This window comes from Saccoglossus kowalevskii, chromosome 17 (genome assembly GCF_978046115.1).
Source record: "Saccoglossus kowalevskii chromosome 17, keSacKowa6.1, whole genome shotgun sequence".
Classification (NCBI taxonomy): domain Eukaryota; kingdom Metazoa; phylum Hemichordata; class Enteropneusta; family Harrimaniidae; genus Saccoglossus; species Saccoglossus kowalevskii.
In genome coordinates this window covers 30,215,481-30,233,495 of record NC_140657.1, presented here as the reverse complement: position 1 = coordinate 30,233,495, position 18,015 = coordinate 30,215,481, and the positions used below count along the sequence as shown (strand labels likewise).

Genomic DNA, 18,015 nt, shown 5'->3' with positions numbered 1-18,015 from the left:
ATAACAATAAGAAACACTAAAAAATAATAACAAAAGTAAGTCACACACAAAAACAAATACGGAGAAAAACAAATGGTAAGACAAAAATATATATATATTGGGTAAAAGGGAAATCAGAAAATAGCTTACTGCTAGTCTAGTCTGATTTCCAATATACACTGGAAGTAAATTATAATGTATAAAGTGGAGGGCCAAAAATAAGTATAATAATATGAAGATAAACTGACCAAATTAATAAATAACTAAATAAATGAATATGTATGTCACACCATGGAGGTATAAACTGTTTATACCTCCATGGTCACGCTTTGCCGACACCACCACCACCACGGAAAACACCGGCACCACAAATATGGACGATTATATATTTGAAGCTTAGGAAACCTCGAGTATATAATGAACGTAGAAAGCCTGAATCGCATTGCACAAAAGATGGCATGACACATCGTCCTGGAACCCCGTCTTTTATATTTACAATTATATCAATATTAGTTGTAGCTGTGGGTCCATAGTAGGTCTTTGGTCTTTGGGATGGTATTTTAGTCATTTCTGGTACATTTGATGTCACTATATTTGTTATTGTCAGACATTAGGATTGTTATCGACACAGAAAAGTTATGGTTCCTCCCACAGACTCGGTATATAAATGCTCTTAGATAATGCACATACCTGACGTTTTTTATTGAAATCCATGCACATGAATGACCTAATTTGCATATTAATTAGCCAATGTTTAACTTTTAACACATCAGATTTTAATGAAACTTGATACATAGGTGCTCTGGAATAAGCCATATACCTAATTTGCATTAATTAACCTATTTAAACGTGATCTACAGATAACTTGAAGACTAGTGTACATTCATCAAATTTAAATGAAACTAGGTACATAGATGCTTTTGCATAATCCACAGATCTGATTACCTCAGGGTAGAAATAAATAAACAGTATTCTATTCTATTCTATTCTATTCTATTCTATTCTATTCTATTCTATTCTATTCTATTCTATTCTATTCTATTCTATTCTATTCTATTCTATTCTATTCTATTCTATACATGACTATTCTATTCTATTCTATTCTATTCTATTCTATTCTATTCTATTCTATTCTATTCTATTCTATTCTATTCTATTCTATTCTGTTACTAGTACCATAAGCTCACCACCAATGGTCACCTAACAGGGTACTTCTGGTATGTAGTTACCATTACCATATATACTTGGTAAACATATCCTTTGCAAATATAGGAGTAACCTGCTATGTCTTCATGATGCGGTATATCTTTCTTCAAGTCTGGTATAGTATCCTGTACATACACTAATGGGGAAACTCTGAAACTCCCTGAAACATGAATAGTTCTATGCCAGTAGGAAATCCACCGTAGAAGCCAATGTTATAAAGTCTCCAGCTCTCCTTCCTGTTTGTGTGTTTGGTAATGTCTTGTTGGTGTAATATATCTTTCTTTAAGACTGATATAATCCGGACTTTCACGTTGTCTGATGCCCCCCTCCCTATTCAAAGTCTTACCCATATGAACATTAAATTGCATAGTTTCTAATTTTAACTATCCACCGAGTCATGGATTGATCATAGTTCAAACTCTTAGTTTATGTGGGCTGTTTCAGTTGAGGAATCTTTCATAATCGACTATACTTAAAGGGCGGTGGACATCGCGCCGCGTCCTGTTCGATAGGGGACTCATAGCGACGTATACAACGCGTGTAAAATACATTGTTTATTTAGTACATAAAATTTGAACACGCGCTGCGCGGCGACCACCGCGCTTTAAGGTAGCAGAAAACGATGAACACAAAATACGGCCATATTGTTCTTAGTGGGAAAGTACGCACGTGTCTAAAGTGACGCCATATACTAGTACTAAATTTAAAGACACATAATATTGCTGATTCGCGCAATGATGTAACTATGAAAGCGTTTACGCACACACAAATGACATATTATAGGATTATTTTGTTTTTTATCTCGGCAATGAATGTAGAATAGTATGCTGACGAAAACAACAGAATGCCCTGTCAAAAGAAAAACAACAACATTCGACTATACAAGATCCAACACGAGTAAACAGGCACTGGCGAGTACATACATACATACCTACACACATACTGAGATAAGCTATTGACACACAGCCAGAGTATTGACCTATGAGTAGTTGTGATTGGTCACATACTATGAGTCACGTGACTGAAATTATTGTGGGTCCATCAGTTACAGGCAGTCGGTTCGCGCAGAGTATGGTGAACACAACACTGTTTCGGCAGCTGTATTCACCGATGATTGGATCCACTAGCATTTCCGTGTACAATATCTAACGTAAATCCAGTGAAACAACACAGAAGTATACACTGACGCTCAACCACGGTGAGTATACTATAACGTATGGGCATTTAGCGTAGCTCGGTAGTATTGGCATTCACCTGCCTCATACGGCATCTATTGAATTACACTGTAAGTCGTAACCTAGATTTAGTTGCAAACAGTTATATATATATATATATATATATATATATATATATATATATATATATATATATATATATATATATATATATATATATATATATATATATATATATATATATATATATTATGTTGTATATCACAGGGAATACGTAACAAAATAACAATTTTATTTATTAAATCAAAGATATCCAGAAGTGCTTTATTTATTACACCAGATGGACTTCTTGCTATGATCGAATGTCACAGCATCTCAGCTTGCTGAATAACTACAGCTTTGTCATTCATTTCACACACTAAACTGCATCGGTCACGCTGAAATGCCAGTGGATTACTCCATGTATTTCCCAAACTATCATACATACTAGCAAACTAGGTACATGTGCCCTTAACAACTTGCATATGCGTCATACATGGTGCTTTTTGTATGCACAGTATAGCATTACACAATGACTATACATATATGTGCCGTGACAGACCACTAACGCCAGAGAACAATATGTGCAGTTCATCAAATGATTAGCTGAGAGGCGTCGTCAATGATTATTATTATTAAATGTATTATTATATAATTAGACTTCCACAAACTTGTCCCATGATTTAATGACGACTGTAAATAATCGGTAGAAGCAGAAAGACGAAATATAATCCTAACCAATCTTAACATGAAGAAAATGCTTAAATGCAAATTTATTGATGACAAAAATCGACATCAGCATGCTTGCCAATGAATTTTATAACATTCCTAATAATTCTGCTACAAGATTTTCGTTGATACAAATCACGCTAGCAAAGGTGTACATATCATTGCTTAAAGCGCGGTGGTCGTCGCGCAGCGCGTGTTCGAATTTCATGTAAATAAACAATGTATTTTACACGCGTTGTATACGTCGCTATGAGTCCCATATCGAACAGGACGCGGCGCGACGACTGCCGCCCTTTAAGTTCCCGGTAATCACTCTGAAGACTACATTGTAAACTATGGGGGCATTCATTAACTGTCACTTTTGTATTAGTGCATTTATTTAATATTAGATAATGTAACTCTTCTTCTTAAATTTATATTATCATTTACTGTGTTTAGAAAGTTACGCTGGATCGAGTCAAAACTGCCCCCCCCCCCAAAAAAAAAAACGCGTCAAGGATTCGAAAATTCCGACTTCTGTTTGAACAGCTCTTTTATGAGAAGCTGAATCATGCGAAACTCAGCTTGTGCCGAGAATCACGCACTATTGTTCCCGGACTGAGTGACGTGATTGACGGAAATTCCGTACAAACTTAGTTTCTACAATATTATTACTATACATATTTTCTATCATTAGAAACCATTCTTTGTTGCATTATTTTGCGTATATACGATATATTTTTGAGTCAGACACGAACAAAATGCAACGAGCTAACTTGAATTCGAGAAGCAGTTTGGAAATGACTGAATTAAATCGCTAAATATAGTGTGCTCGCGGCCACTACTGCTCAAGTTAAAATGACAATTCGCAGTTATACCTTTGTATGCGGAAAGTAAGCATAAAGTGGGGATTGTTTATGAAATAAAAGGAACTATCTTTAAAATGAAAATATGAATTTAAAGTAAATCCGACAGGAAACTGTTAAAATGACGGTAGAATTCTTTCCTATTATTTCAATATGTATTTAAATCTCAGGGAAAATTCCGAAGAAAAGTAATGTCAGCTGATGTGACTTCCTTGTACTACCTGTTAACTGATTTCCCGTTCCGTGTTGTAACGGCAACGTTCAAAGCAGGGCCCTGTATCTACATCTACATTTACAAGTTACAAGATGTAATATTACTCTGGTTATCGTGGATCAGCGCCAGTCTCATGTTGATAACGAAAGGTCACAACTCACTAAATTACAGTTCGGCTCGAGCCAACACTCTATTGAGCTATGATAGATATTTTTTGATGTTTGAAAACCTTTCACTTAGGTAACCGGGATTCGATTGTTCCCCACGCTGGACTCACAAAAAAACACACACAAGCTCCATTCATGTCCAAACGATTCTCTGCTTGTCCCCAGCTTTCACCCGAAACAGCTTTAAATCACTCTTTATTACTTGTCACTCCTTAACCAATTACAATCAGTATAAGAGACTTCAAGGCCTTGCCTTCCAACAAACAACCAATCACATGAAAGTTTTACACATCATAATCAATTGATTAATCGTCAATCTATTAAGAAAACCAGTATCATATTGTCAACGCTAATTTATATTTATGGGTTTAATAGTCTTGCAATAACATTCCACAAAGATACCGCATGAGTTTAGAATCGCAAACAACATTAGTTTAGAATTACGACCACCGTACTCTGTAATCTTAAAAGTTGCAAACTCATGAGATGTCTCGGCTGATTTCGACTAGTTCGCCACCTGGCCTCATCATTAACCTTTATCAGTAATTGTCATGGCAACCACTATTAAGCTGACTGGCCTCGTCATTTAACCCCTATCAGTAGATGCCATGGCAACCACATGAAATATATATCATGACAGAGCGTTCACACTGTCAGATCAGAGCCGTATCTTATGAATACCACTGTAAGTGACCTTTACATATTCGAGCTTCCGTCTAACAAAGAATATAGTATATACAAGTAACCTGTGGAATGCTGTGTGGGTAATATTTTATATTGATTTTTGTTGCATTTGCAGCAAATAGTTACCAAACAATGAGAAATCTATAGGATTGGATATACCTCTCAGCTGGCTTCACATGCATAGTTCAAGACTGCCTAACCGGTGCTTATACCAGGATTTAGTTGCAGCACTGTGGTCTGTGGTTACAGCTTCATTTTCCGAGTAATCGCAAGAAATTGACATGACAATAGAAATTCATGAAAGACTGGCACTCCCATACAATTAATAGCAAGTGAAATTCCTGGAATTGAAACATATATTTTGAAGTCACTGGTGTAGGCATTGAATAACTTCAAGTTGGCATAAAGACGAGGTAGTTTATTTAATTAGTGCTGAACTAGAGGTTGAAATTATAATTAAGTTCGTTGTCATATAATTTGTTTATTTAAATTTCTCCTGAATTCAAATAGAATACACTGTTAAAAAGATGTTTTTGAGGTGTGGTTACATTGTGTATGGAGTGGTAGTGTTGGGTGTCATATATTTTTTTCATTTTCAACTCTCATGAAATCACACAGAATTTCACTTAATTTATTTTCGATGAAAAGTTTTCAAGCATACGGTGTGAATCAAATTTTCACTGTGCTGTGTCAAGTCTCAATAGAGTATGAGGGAAATGGCATTTTCACTGGAATTTATTTTAGCGGAAAAATGTTCACAGTGAAAGGAAGTATTCCACATTATTACATATATACTGCAGTTTATTTTGATTCGTCCCTGAAATCAAAATCGGTACTTCCACACCCCATATGCAAATGAGGTCTGAGAGCGAATAAAGTAGTCCGTTCAAGAGTAGCGTTTTTCGAAACATGGCAGAAATAAACAATATTTAGAAGTACGATACTTTACGTTTGGGTACATGAATATATTTGCCGAGTGAAATGAAATTTGAACAACAGTAATGGTACTTCTAAGCAGTAACTTATTTTGACTAAAACTAATTTTCATATCACCCATGCAATGATGTTTTTGGTATTTTCACGGTCAATATGCAAATGAACATGGTATTGGCGATTCGCTCCACTTGGATTGCCTTTAAAATCACTTTAATTTTGTGTATCTGTGTGTGTGTGTGTGTGATTTCTAGTGTTTTCACGTATTAATTCTTCTGTGATTTGTTTGGCTTGGCCGATTTCGCTCAAACTTAGCAGGTAGGTCACACCTTCACCCTAGTTATCAGGAAATGTATCTCCTACAAATTTTGGATACAACACCTCAGACATAGCTCATTTTGCTCAGCTTGAGTGTGGGCACAAAGTTACTATTGGTAAAATCTGAAAACAAATTCTGACCACCGTTTCCATGGAAACAGCCAACAACTGAATGTTTTAATACCTTCACGCCAAATGTATCACACCCTACATTTCTATGATTAAAAAGTATGGACGTAGCTCATTCTAATCCGCTTGAGTGTGGGCAACAATTTACTGAGATTTTTTTTGGCTTGGCTAATTTTGTTTATAATTGACAGGCAGGTCATACCGTCACTAATTGGCAAAACAATCCTGGTCCACAGCTACCATGGCAACAGCCAAAAACTGTTTTTTGAATACTTTCGACCCCAAATTTATTACCTCCCACTAGTCTTGTATTCATGTCTTTTATTTTGGCTATGTTGCACACCGGTAAGAGATCACCGACGCCGACATTGTTACACTGTATCAACGTAATCCCGACACAACTTTGAACTTTGAATGAACTATAAATGCTGCCTGCAATCTAGAAAATACTATCGGTTGGAAATAATAAATTTAAGGGATTGTTCAGTTACTCTGGTCGGGGGGGGGGGTCGGCAGATTCCATTTTGTCAGCTGTAAATCTCAGTTGACCCACCCCTATCAACAACAAAAAGTGGGCGACCCCCTAACATTATATTTTAAAACATGCTGACCCCCCCGAAAAACAAAGAAACATTAACAGTTTTGACTCTGACATGATTACAAAATGTATGATGTGCATTGAAAATATCGTGGTTTGCCGTAATTTGTAGTGTTTGCATTTAATAGACCAGTCACCTTAGGAGGGGAGGGGAAGCATAAAGCCAAAAAACGACTACAGAAAAGGCTGCAGGAAGTAGGGAAATCTATGCTGCTAAAGATAGTAAATAAAAACAAAGCTGTGGAGTACCCACTTGATAAACGCCCTTATAAGATAGGAAAAGAGGATTTGAATCTAGGCGGTTTGAAAACTAATTTGAAAACTAATAGACCAGGAAAGCTTTACACCTGAAGCACAGTCTGTGCTTATGAAAACAAAGGACACTTTGATTTTTGTATAAATTTGTGTTGGATTTTGGTGTTTTACAGAGCAAAATATGCATATTTAAAAGTTAAAAAAACAAAAAAACTATTTATTTATATACATGAATCCATTTAACTTGTTTGATTTGCTGAACAAAAACTGTCACTGCTCTTTGTACTAATTGCTGTGTTTTTCCGTCTCCAGCTACAATTGGATAAATCCAGTAAATATCTTATACAATGGTGACTTCAGACTTTAAATAAAATAATCTGATATCACATGGACTTGGGATGTGTTCAAAACTTAACTGTATAATTGCATGGGGCTCTGCCGCATTGCATAATCTGTTAGTTATTTGTCAACTTCAACCCCAAAATATTTAGCCTATAACATTTTTTGCATCAACAAATTTATAGGCAATATGGGTAATAGTTATTATTAAGAACACATTTGTACGATTAACTTTTTAATCTATTGTTCTGAAATAAAATTTAAAAAAATATATGCATAAGCGCGTGTGTGAATTGTGGAAAACAGGGTGACCCCCCCCCCCATTCGCAAAATCAAAAACAGGGTAACCCCCCTACTGATCCACCCCCAGGCCGAAGTAACTGACCAATCCCTAACAACAGCATACGTCCTAGCAATAAAATAAAATGACTTCTAAGGACTGAATGTTTTTTTGCGAACTTTGTATACGGTGCCCGGTTTTAGTTATAAACGGACGTTAGCTTCACGTTCATGTCCTACCATGGCAACAGCCGAAAACATATTGCTAGTTTTTTTTTAGTGGAGTGGATCGCCAACCGGCTTGTTTTCATTGGCAAAATCGTTCAGCAACATGTTTGGCATATTAGGTGTACATCACATGGACTACTACGATTGAGAGAACTTTATGTATGTTGAATGAGTTTTATAAACCCCGAAGGGCTCTTGGAAGATCCACCCGCAGTAAAATTAGCGATTGCCATGGAGGCGCAACCATCAACATCAAAATCCCAGGAGGTTTCTGCTGGCGACGTTACCCAGTTCCAAATAAAGATCACCAACGCCAAATAAGCAACATTTTAACCGGTAATCAAGATTAATTCAATCCACGGCTAACAAGCAACATCACAAGTGAAGTTGTAGCGTGAAGCTCAGCGACTACTGCTGACAACGTAAGTCATGCTTGCGTGCATTCACCATTGTATTCAAACGAATCACGTGGTGTGCCGTTCTCTTTCAAACCCGGGATTCGATCAATAGGGGAGTTTCAGTAAAAAAACACATTGCAAATCATGCAAATTCAACATTTTCAAACCAGTATACTAAAACAGAAATGCTCAGCGTTGCAAAGGAAGGATAGATGTTACTTTTCATTTTACACATCTCTGTTGATACAATCCCTCACATATTCTATTCCCAGTTATACCTGCGTAAATGGATTAGCCTCTTTTGATGTTGACATTCAGACTAAAATCACGTGACAGGCTGTTAAAATTGGCCGGTCTGGAAAATGTGTTTAGTTAGCTCTCATTCAAGTAACAATGCAGATTTCCCAGTGGGAGTGAAACTATTCGACTCTGCCATTAAAAAATAGGGGTATTTTGAGCAAAAAAACGAATAACCCTGGAGTGCACACAACACACTGAATTTCGAAACAAATCTTGCATTATTTACAGCAGCAGAATACCACAGAAATATCAGACGAAACATGGAAACACTATATATATGTATTTCGGCCTGAACCCTCTCTATTGCAATTCCAGGAATTACCCCCCATATGTGCAACCATTTTCCACCTTGGTACCACCCAAGCCTGAAAACAAAATCTTAATACCACGCTGAAGCGTTTGGTAATAACTTTTCTTTTTTTACGTCTCTCCTTTCGCCTCTTATAGATAGCTCAAAAGTTCAAATTGTCTTTCAATTCCCGACATTCGAGTTGTCGGGTCTCGCCAGAACACAACAGAGGGCAAAGTACCCGGATGACATTGGTGTTCGGCCCGTGGAGTTGGGTTTAATTAATACAACACATTGTACGCATCTCATTAGCATCGTGCGGGAAGCGTATTATTTCCAGATTCGGACCAACATGCATATATAAAGGTTAACAGTTGCAATGCTACTGGTGTTCATCCAGTACAATCAATAAAACAAATCTGGCGAAATATCTCCGACTTTCGGACGTTACTTTCTATGACCTTTCCATGACCTTTCCATGATGTAAGAAGATATTATTTCATTTTGAAACTTGCTTGGCGCATTCACTGTTCGTTTAGTCTGCCACACTTATTTTCAGGAGACATATGATCGATGCTGATAACAAAACCAATGAATGGCCGTGTTTATATTTGTATGTACAACGGCAGTGACGATAACAGCAAACGTGAACCTGAAGATATCAGCCATGGAATCGCAAAACACAGAAATATCATGATTAGCGAACGAAATTAAAATAACAAATAAACATTTGTCATGTACACATAATTATTATTGGTAATGTTTATTTCAATCCCTGGTACTTTGTGAAAGTTGCAAAGTACGAGGGGGCTTACTCGATATTTCACGATTGTTGGGCTCCAAAAGACGAATATTCAGTTTATCAGCATATTCTATAAGTTCAATAACCTTTGCCTTTCGTGTATTACTGCAATTCATGCACGCTCCTGGGGGAAAGTTCTGGAACTTTCTTCGAACTAAGTTTATTCATTCAAAAACAACCCCAATCGCAGTGCGCCCACACGCGTTCAAATCTTGAAATAATGTAATCACCAATCATGTGCGGGCATACAACACTGTCTTTGTTTAAAAAGTGAGTAGCAACTCTGGGTATTTCAGTCGGAAAACCCAGTTGTTTACTCACAAAACTTGTTATTGACGGCAGTAAAACATGTTACAATGTCAGAACTGAGTTTTAATTATTTTACAGCAATCCACATTAAACAATTGATAAGTAGATGACAGTTAGATGGAAGATTTTATCTCATTTCATGATCAAACACAAATTGTCATATCACATAGCATTTGCGCTACTAATGTAAAATAATAATCATACATTTTTTTATTTATAAATACAGATTGAACTTATAGATGTATACCAATTGTCTTCTGTTCCCGAGAAAATCCGTTGTAGCCAATTAGATGGCCCTGTATGTAATCGCACAAAACCAACGACATTCACCAAAAAACACGGAGAAATCAAATCGTACTAAACACAAAGGTGGTAAATGTGATGGCTTTGAGCAGATTAAGAACGAAGGGGCGAGGCTTCCCCAAAACAATCTTGTCAGCGGGAGACCACTCTGACAAATACTTTTGCATGAGCTGTAGACTCATATTAAATAATCCAGTACAAAGCATATGCGGGCACAGATTCTGCAGATATTGCATTGATAATCTTATAAGGTAAGTCGAGAACGTCACCAGGGGGACTTATTTTATTACTGCCAAACGACTGAGTCAATAGATCATGTCCAAATTTGCCATTTGACCCAGTAAATGCAAATGAGACTTGCAGGTCACAAGTTCTTAAAGTCTGAAGGCAGTAGCCATTTTTTTCTTTTGTATGTAAATTACGAACACACACATACACATACCTATTGTCCTTAAGAAGTAACTAAGTATTGAACTCGCACAAGGAACATGTGTGCTTTGTTTAAATGCACTGACTATAAATAAGAATGGCGAGTTTTAAGGCCATAGTTATTCACCTCTTGGACATATATAATGAACAGCCAAAAATCTTTGAGCTGAAAATATAGTCTGTTTGAAGGCACTGGCTATTCTACCATTGTAGTTATATTTTAGTTTACTCATATATATATATACTGTACCATGAGCTCTGACCCCGGAAATGTAACCATATCTTGTAGATCACGTGTGCCATATCTATCTTTTTTGAGTTATATTGCGAACATACACACATACATTATGGCACAGGTAATACACTATGAATGTGCATAAACAATGATTTTATTTTCAGACACTATTCTCAATTGGGAATAGTTCTTCATGAGCGGGAGATCAATTCCATTTAAAGTTTTCGTGCATTGTAATGTAGTCTAAAAACTCATGCGATGTACATTAAACACAGCTAATGTCATTATTATATTTAGCTTTAGTGATAATATAACCAGTCGATGTCCTGTATGTTACTCAGAGGATCCCAATTCAGATGACTATATTTTGTCACTCGATAAAGTAAGATTATATTTAACAAATATCAATTAATAATTCGTCAACAATTCCAATGGGCAATACAATTTGTCGATTACATTGATATGAATGTAATGTATTTATTTTTACACTATGTTTAGATCTTTCTAGATAGAGCCATTGCGCGTGAAATGAGAGTTTTGAACGTTCTGTGTGTGAATAGTGGCTGCACTTGGACGGGTTATTTTCGCGAATATGAGGTGAGTGTCTTACCTGTCAATTATGGAACCAAACATAAAAACTGAATTTCAAAATATCATTGGAAACACTGTTAAAGGTGGGTTTTACAGGAAGTACACTCCAATCAACATTTGTGAATGATCCAAACTAGTGACTCTCTACACCTGTGGGTGGTATCTCTTGCTAGACACACTCCTCTTTAACGATGGGTTCTAGAGTGAAATGAGACATACAGCACTAGAGGGCTCTCACATCCTTCCCACAATCCACGTGATTTTGCATAATGTTGTGAATTGTGGGACATCGTTAGTATGACATTTTCTCTGATATTCGTGCAGTGCTTGTCTGAGGGATACTGCATAACTTCTGCATATCTATTTTCATCTCTACGTAAGTTAGTTGCAAGTGAATACAGGAATGCTGAAGACGTTTTCCTTCCAGTCGTCTATCCGAAGGCATCCCAAAGATGCACCCTGCATTTAGTTGAGATACAATTGTCGAGCACACCTTGTAAACACATTTGAAGCCAAACATAGAATGAGTGGAGTTCTTCTTGACACTCCTTCATTCAATCGTGGACCTCAACAGCGGTTGGCTCATGTGGGAAATATCTTCTAGATTCAACTGCTGTTAATGTCACCACTAGAAAATAAACAGTGTGAGCAACTGGCAGTGACTAACAAACGTTTGAGGGCGAACTGATAATACAACAATCATGCTGGTAAAAAATAATGCATTGTATGGTGTATATCTGCCATACAGACTGTGATTGTTTTTTTCCTGTATGTTAGCCATGACAAAACTGTATGGTACTCGAACCGGGTGTGAATACCAGTTGAATGCTTATGTGCCTATGTGCAGATTTGCATGATACACGTCATTTGCAAAAAAAACACACTTGCACAAAACGCAGATAAATTACAGGGTCACTTGTGATTTCCCCTTCTTACGATGATGACATGGGATACTGCCTAAGTTGGGGTGGTCGATCTGGAAGACACAGAACAGCGACGGAATTTGCATGATGCTCTGTGAGCGAAAAAAATACATGTTTTGGTAAAACCATTGATGTAAATTGCAAATTAGTACACAAAGAGTAGAAGCGTGGTTCCCATAATCTCCCCTGCAGATAAAATGTGGCAGCGTGACTCCAAGACAATGTCGTACCGTAACTGGGAATCTGGTCCTTGACAGTTCTACAAATTATAAGAAAAGTGACGTACAACAAATATGACTGCAAACTTGTGGATCTCCATCTGTGGTAGATGCACCGAAGTGCATGTAGAACTGACAAGCAAAAACTTGACTGCGCCTCGGTCAATACATTCATCTTTCAATCATCAAAACTGAATATTGACCTCCAGCTCGGTAATTATTATTATTATAATATTCCATATATCATGGCAATTCAGGTGGACGACGTTACACTAACTTGACAGCTTATGAACTCCCCACATTTTGTATTACGTTTTGTACTAAAATGTGATAATTAAAACATTTCGAATGAATTACGTTTATTTACACTGCCCAGCTGTTCTGTTTCTATGACACTCGTTGGAAAACTGCAGCAACGCCTGTGGAAATGGAATGGAAATCAGTAGATAGCACACTTGCACGTATTTATATCCTATAAATTATGGTTATCCGTGTGATAACGCCGTGTAATAATATAAGGTTATTACGAGGATACCTCAAAGTATGCATGGAGACAGTACAGCGAGAGTATCGACCGACGCGCAGCGACATGCAGTCTGAGTGCATACGTTGAGATATCCCCGTAATAACCTTATTATTATATATCTTTTCCTCCCAAGTATACATCATGGGAATGCCGAAATTCTAAACGTTTAGAGCAGAATCAGCGAACTTCTTTGTGTGGAGTCCGGTCAAACCCTGGTGGCATCCTTATTTGTTTTTATTATTAGAGGACGTTTACGCGCGTAATCAGTCCATATTTGGTATTCGCATTTCCTAATATGGTAGGATGAAAATACCCCGTAAAGTACCGCAAAATTACGCACGCTGTAACTTATAGCGTTACAGTGACAGACGTATTTATACACTAGCCAAGTGATTGACAGCGCGAGTAGCAAATCATCGCAACGCAGCGTTGGTATCAATTGCGGTGTAAAATGAATCCGTAGCCTTCACATACTATTATTAGATAATATATACAAGTCGCCACGTACATCACATTAATTTCAATATGATATAATAGCCAAGACTAAAGAATATTGAAGTTTGGAGGTGATGAGAATGAGTTGGGATTATCGTGTCAAGCGTAACTAAAACAGAGAAAATATGTGAGTGTGCGCGTACACTACAATGCATACATATCTTCTCAAACATAAACTATATTAAATTTGGAAACACTACAGTTCATATAAAGGTTTTTCAGATGCGTAATTTCGAACCGTTGCTTGGTTATATCGATCATTGCTTCAGATTTTTAGAAATGACTTCCTATGTTGAGTGTTTGTGACGTAACGTGATTATTAATTACTCTTAGTTGGTACTAATCACTGTTAATTGTATTATGCGGTATTGAATTTGCAATTCATTTCAATAACATATACTTTGTTTATTCGTTGTAGGGGCACGTTGACAGCTGTAAATTCGAGTTAATTATTTGTTCCTTGGAAGGGTGCACCCAGCTAATACAAAGACAACACCTAGAAAAACACACAACGGAAGAATGTTACATGCGCATGGTTAAGTGCACATACTGTGATATAGACTATAGTTATAACAATCTTAAGGTAAATGAGTTCCCATAAGTAGATATGAATTGAATATTCAAAATCACATTACGTTTAAACTGACAAATTGGTTTCATATTTTCAGATTCACCAGAATCAATGCCCGAAAATGAAAGTTTCATGTGATTTGTGTGGTGTTGCGTTATTGAGAGAGAAGGTAAGTACTATGCTTGCACACATATGTCAGTCGCAACGTTTGTCTTTCAAACAGTGAAACGATATTATGTTAAATTATACAGTTTTACACACTTTTTGGCATCGCATCGTAGTTCATCTCATTACGATTTGATTACCTACTAATGTAACTAGAGACTATGTTATTCTTCAGTGGCACACACTCAACAACTGGGTGAAGAATACTGTTTTAATTACAAATGTTTAAGGACAATTCGCATAATGAATACGGCCTGTTACTTTGAGAAATGTATCATTTCTGACTAAATATTATTACACCAAAGGTGTTACGACCATTTACACATTAAATTAAATATGGCACCTTGCGCAAATAAACAGCTATGTTTAAAAATTAAATTATATTAGATTGAAAAACATAAAGATATTACAACTGGTGACTGTACGAAAAAGAGGCAGCCATGTGAATACGAACCAATTGGATGCACAATAATGGTGAGTATGATTATTCCACAAATACCCGGATGACATATACTGACATGTGTACATAATTTGTTTTATACATCTGTATTAAAAACTAATTTTGGTAGTCATCGAACCACTTCAAATTGATGGTGCAAATAATTCTTGAAATGGACTCGGATTGAATACGCATTGCTCTACGCCGATATAAATACATTGGATAAATAAATGTTGGCAGTATTGTATCAACGTAAACATTTTGTGGAATATATACCATCGTTGCGAATATATGTTGACGAGTTAGTATTTACTTGGGACGTTTCTGGTAACTAGGCGTTCAGTATTATGATTGATTTGCGATATGCTAATCTATTGTAGGTTAACACCGATTCACCAATCAAGTTGGTCAGTAAACCCTCACATCGCAGTTTTTTTTATTTATATTATGTAATTTCTTTTATACAAACATTATTAACGTATGTATTTGTTACAGGTAGAGGAAGGTCAACAGTCCGTGCACAATAAGAACGAAGTTCAACATCATTTAGAGCTTCTTCGTAACAGCACAGTTAAATCCAAAGACTTGATATCAAGAATTCAGAACGACAGAGCCCACATCAATGAATTAAATCCCATAATAGAGCAAAATAGGGCTAGAATTGGAACAATACAACAACGCGTAAAAGAATGTGAAGTATCATTGCAACGGAATGCTAAATATGTTTCGGAGGGAAATTCAAATGACAAATTGAAAGACGTAATCGATAGTAAACAGAAACAAATCAAAGAATTACTCGCTAAACTTATCGTATTAGAGCGTAAAGTCAATACATATGAAGGGATGGTTGCTGTTCTCTCGCGCGAAATGGAAAATAACGACGAGAAACTAAGGATTATAAAACGTCAGGAAAATCAAATCAAACAACGAATTAAAGATTTAGAAAATAAGTGCCGATCACAGGATCGTATAATCGCATTGAAGGATGTATCATTGGCTGAACAAGATTTACGAATTCAATTGCTTGAGATGACAACATATGATGGAGTATTAGTATGGAAAATTAGTGACTTTGCTAGAAAGAGACGTGATGCAATTTCAGGACGCACGACTTCAATATACTCTCCGCATTTCTTCACCAGTCCTTATGGCTACAAATTATGTGCTAGGGTGTATTTGAACGGTGATGGTATGGGCAAGGGAAATCACGTGTCTTTGTTCTTTGTAGTGATGAAAGGAGAGTATGACGCAATCTTAAAATGGCCATTTCGTCAGAAAGTCACTTTGATGTGGCTGGATCAATCCAACAGGGAGCATGTGATTGACGCTTTTCGACCAGACCCTTCGTCCAGTTCATTCAAACGCCCAACAGGAGATATGAACATCGCATCCGGGTGCCCCTTGTTTATGCCACTGAATGCCTTAGATCGTGGTCAAAGCGAATACGTCAAAGACGATGTGGCATTTATTCGTATAATTGTAGACACAACTGACTTAATTAACTGACTAAATTAACCAATCCGGTAAAAATATTGCTATTTCAATCCAAGTATGATAACATATTTCTGAAATTCATTTTTTTATGCAATGCAAACCTCATGACACAACAGTAAAAGTATCCGAGATTTTATGAACAGTCTGATTCAGCAGTTTAATTACATTGAATGATATGTTAAACAAATTAAACAACAAGCATGGAATGCGGTGGTTGCAGTACCCAGGAGCCACACGCGTTTATTACAAGTATCCCTTACATATGTAAATATTCACGGAATAATTGATGATAAATCCCCATCGCGAATACATTGACGGCCCAGGAAAACCAGATATAAAAAAAATCATTAAGGGGGAAAACATCTGGAAACCTGTACCCGACACAATGTCAGATGTATCTAGGGGTGGATGTCGGGGATCATCCATATTAAAAAAAGAACATATAAATAAGAAAAAATACATCATGAGTGAATACAATAGAACACTCTTCTTACTATATACCCATGATCACCTGGTTATTTAGCCAATAACTAGTCAGAACAGGTGCAATGGCACCTGAATAATTTACATACGAATAGATAGCAATTATCTGCTAATATACGAAACGCAGATAATTTATCAATCTATACTTTACTCCAATTATTCGCACAAATTAAACAACAAGCATGAAATGCGATATGCGGTGGTTGCACTACCCAGGAGAGCACAAATTTAGTTATGGTTTATGTAATGTATTTTCTTGTTTTTATGCAAATGCAGTACACCTGGGTTTCCTGCACATGCTCATTACACAAGGAACATTCAGCTCATACTCAGAACAATAGAACAATATAGAATAGAATAGATTTATTCCACCAGAAAAAAGAGACAATTGTACAGGGAACTTTATCTGAATGAATAATAATAATATATATATTATTCCTGGTGGGGACCAGAGAGGTAGTTCTAGCAGAACTAATCTAGTCCCTGGCCCCAAAACCATACTCAACTGTTAAAATATACGTTGTTGTGAATAGTGATACACAAAAAAAATTATATTGTTAAGTTAAAAATAAATAAATAAATAAATACATAATTAAGTAAGTAAAGAGACTACAAACTCTCATAATCAATAATAATGAAGAAAACAAAAATAGACAATACTAATACATATACTACAATAATGCATGTATTTATACATTAGTTAAAAGATATTTTTTTAATGCCGTTTTGAACGAGTTTCGTAAAGTTAATATTTTTAACGAAGTTGGGAGCTCATTCCAATGTTTTACAAGAGAAAATGTCAGACTTTTCTTAGTTGAACTTAAATTAATTTGTGGTGTGGCAAGTTTCTCAGAGGTTACTGATCGTGTATGGTATGGATGTGATATTGATAAGGCGTAATGATCCAGAGAGTGTGCATGGCGGCCAT

General features: G+C 36.4%; 1 protein-coding gene across 1 annotated transcript; it reads left to right on the top strand.

Moving 5' to 3' along the window:
• Window positions 1–2,221: 2,221 nt before the first annotated feature.
• On the top strand, window positions 2,222–16,810 carry LOC100366508 (TNF receptor-associated factor 2-like). Its single transcript, XM_085492303.1, has 8 exons — window positions 2,222–2,383; window positions 10,442–10,769; window positions 11,480–11,564; window positions 11,681–11,779; window positions 14,354–14,518; window positions 14,604–14,675; window positions 15,059–15,145; window positions 15,606–16,810. The coding sequence occupies exons 2-8, from the start codon at window positions 10,597–10,599 to the stop codon at window positions 16,614–16,616; spliced, it is 1,692 nt and encodes a 563-aa protein (XP_085348429.1). The 5' UTR covers window positions 2,222–2,383; window positions 10,442–10,596; the 3' UTR covers window positions 16,617–16,810.
• Window positions 16,811–18,015: the final 1,205 nt, after the last annotated feature.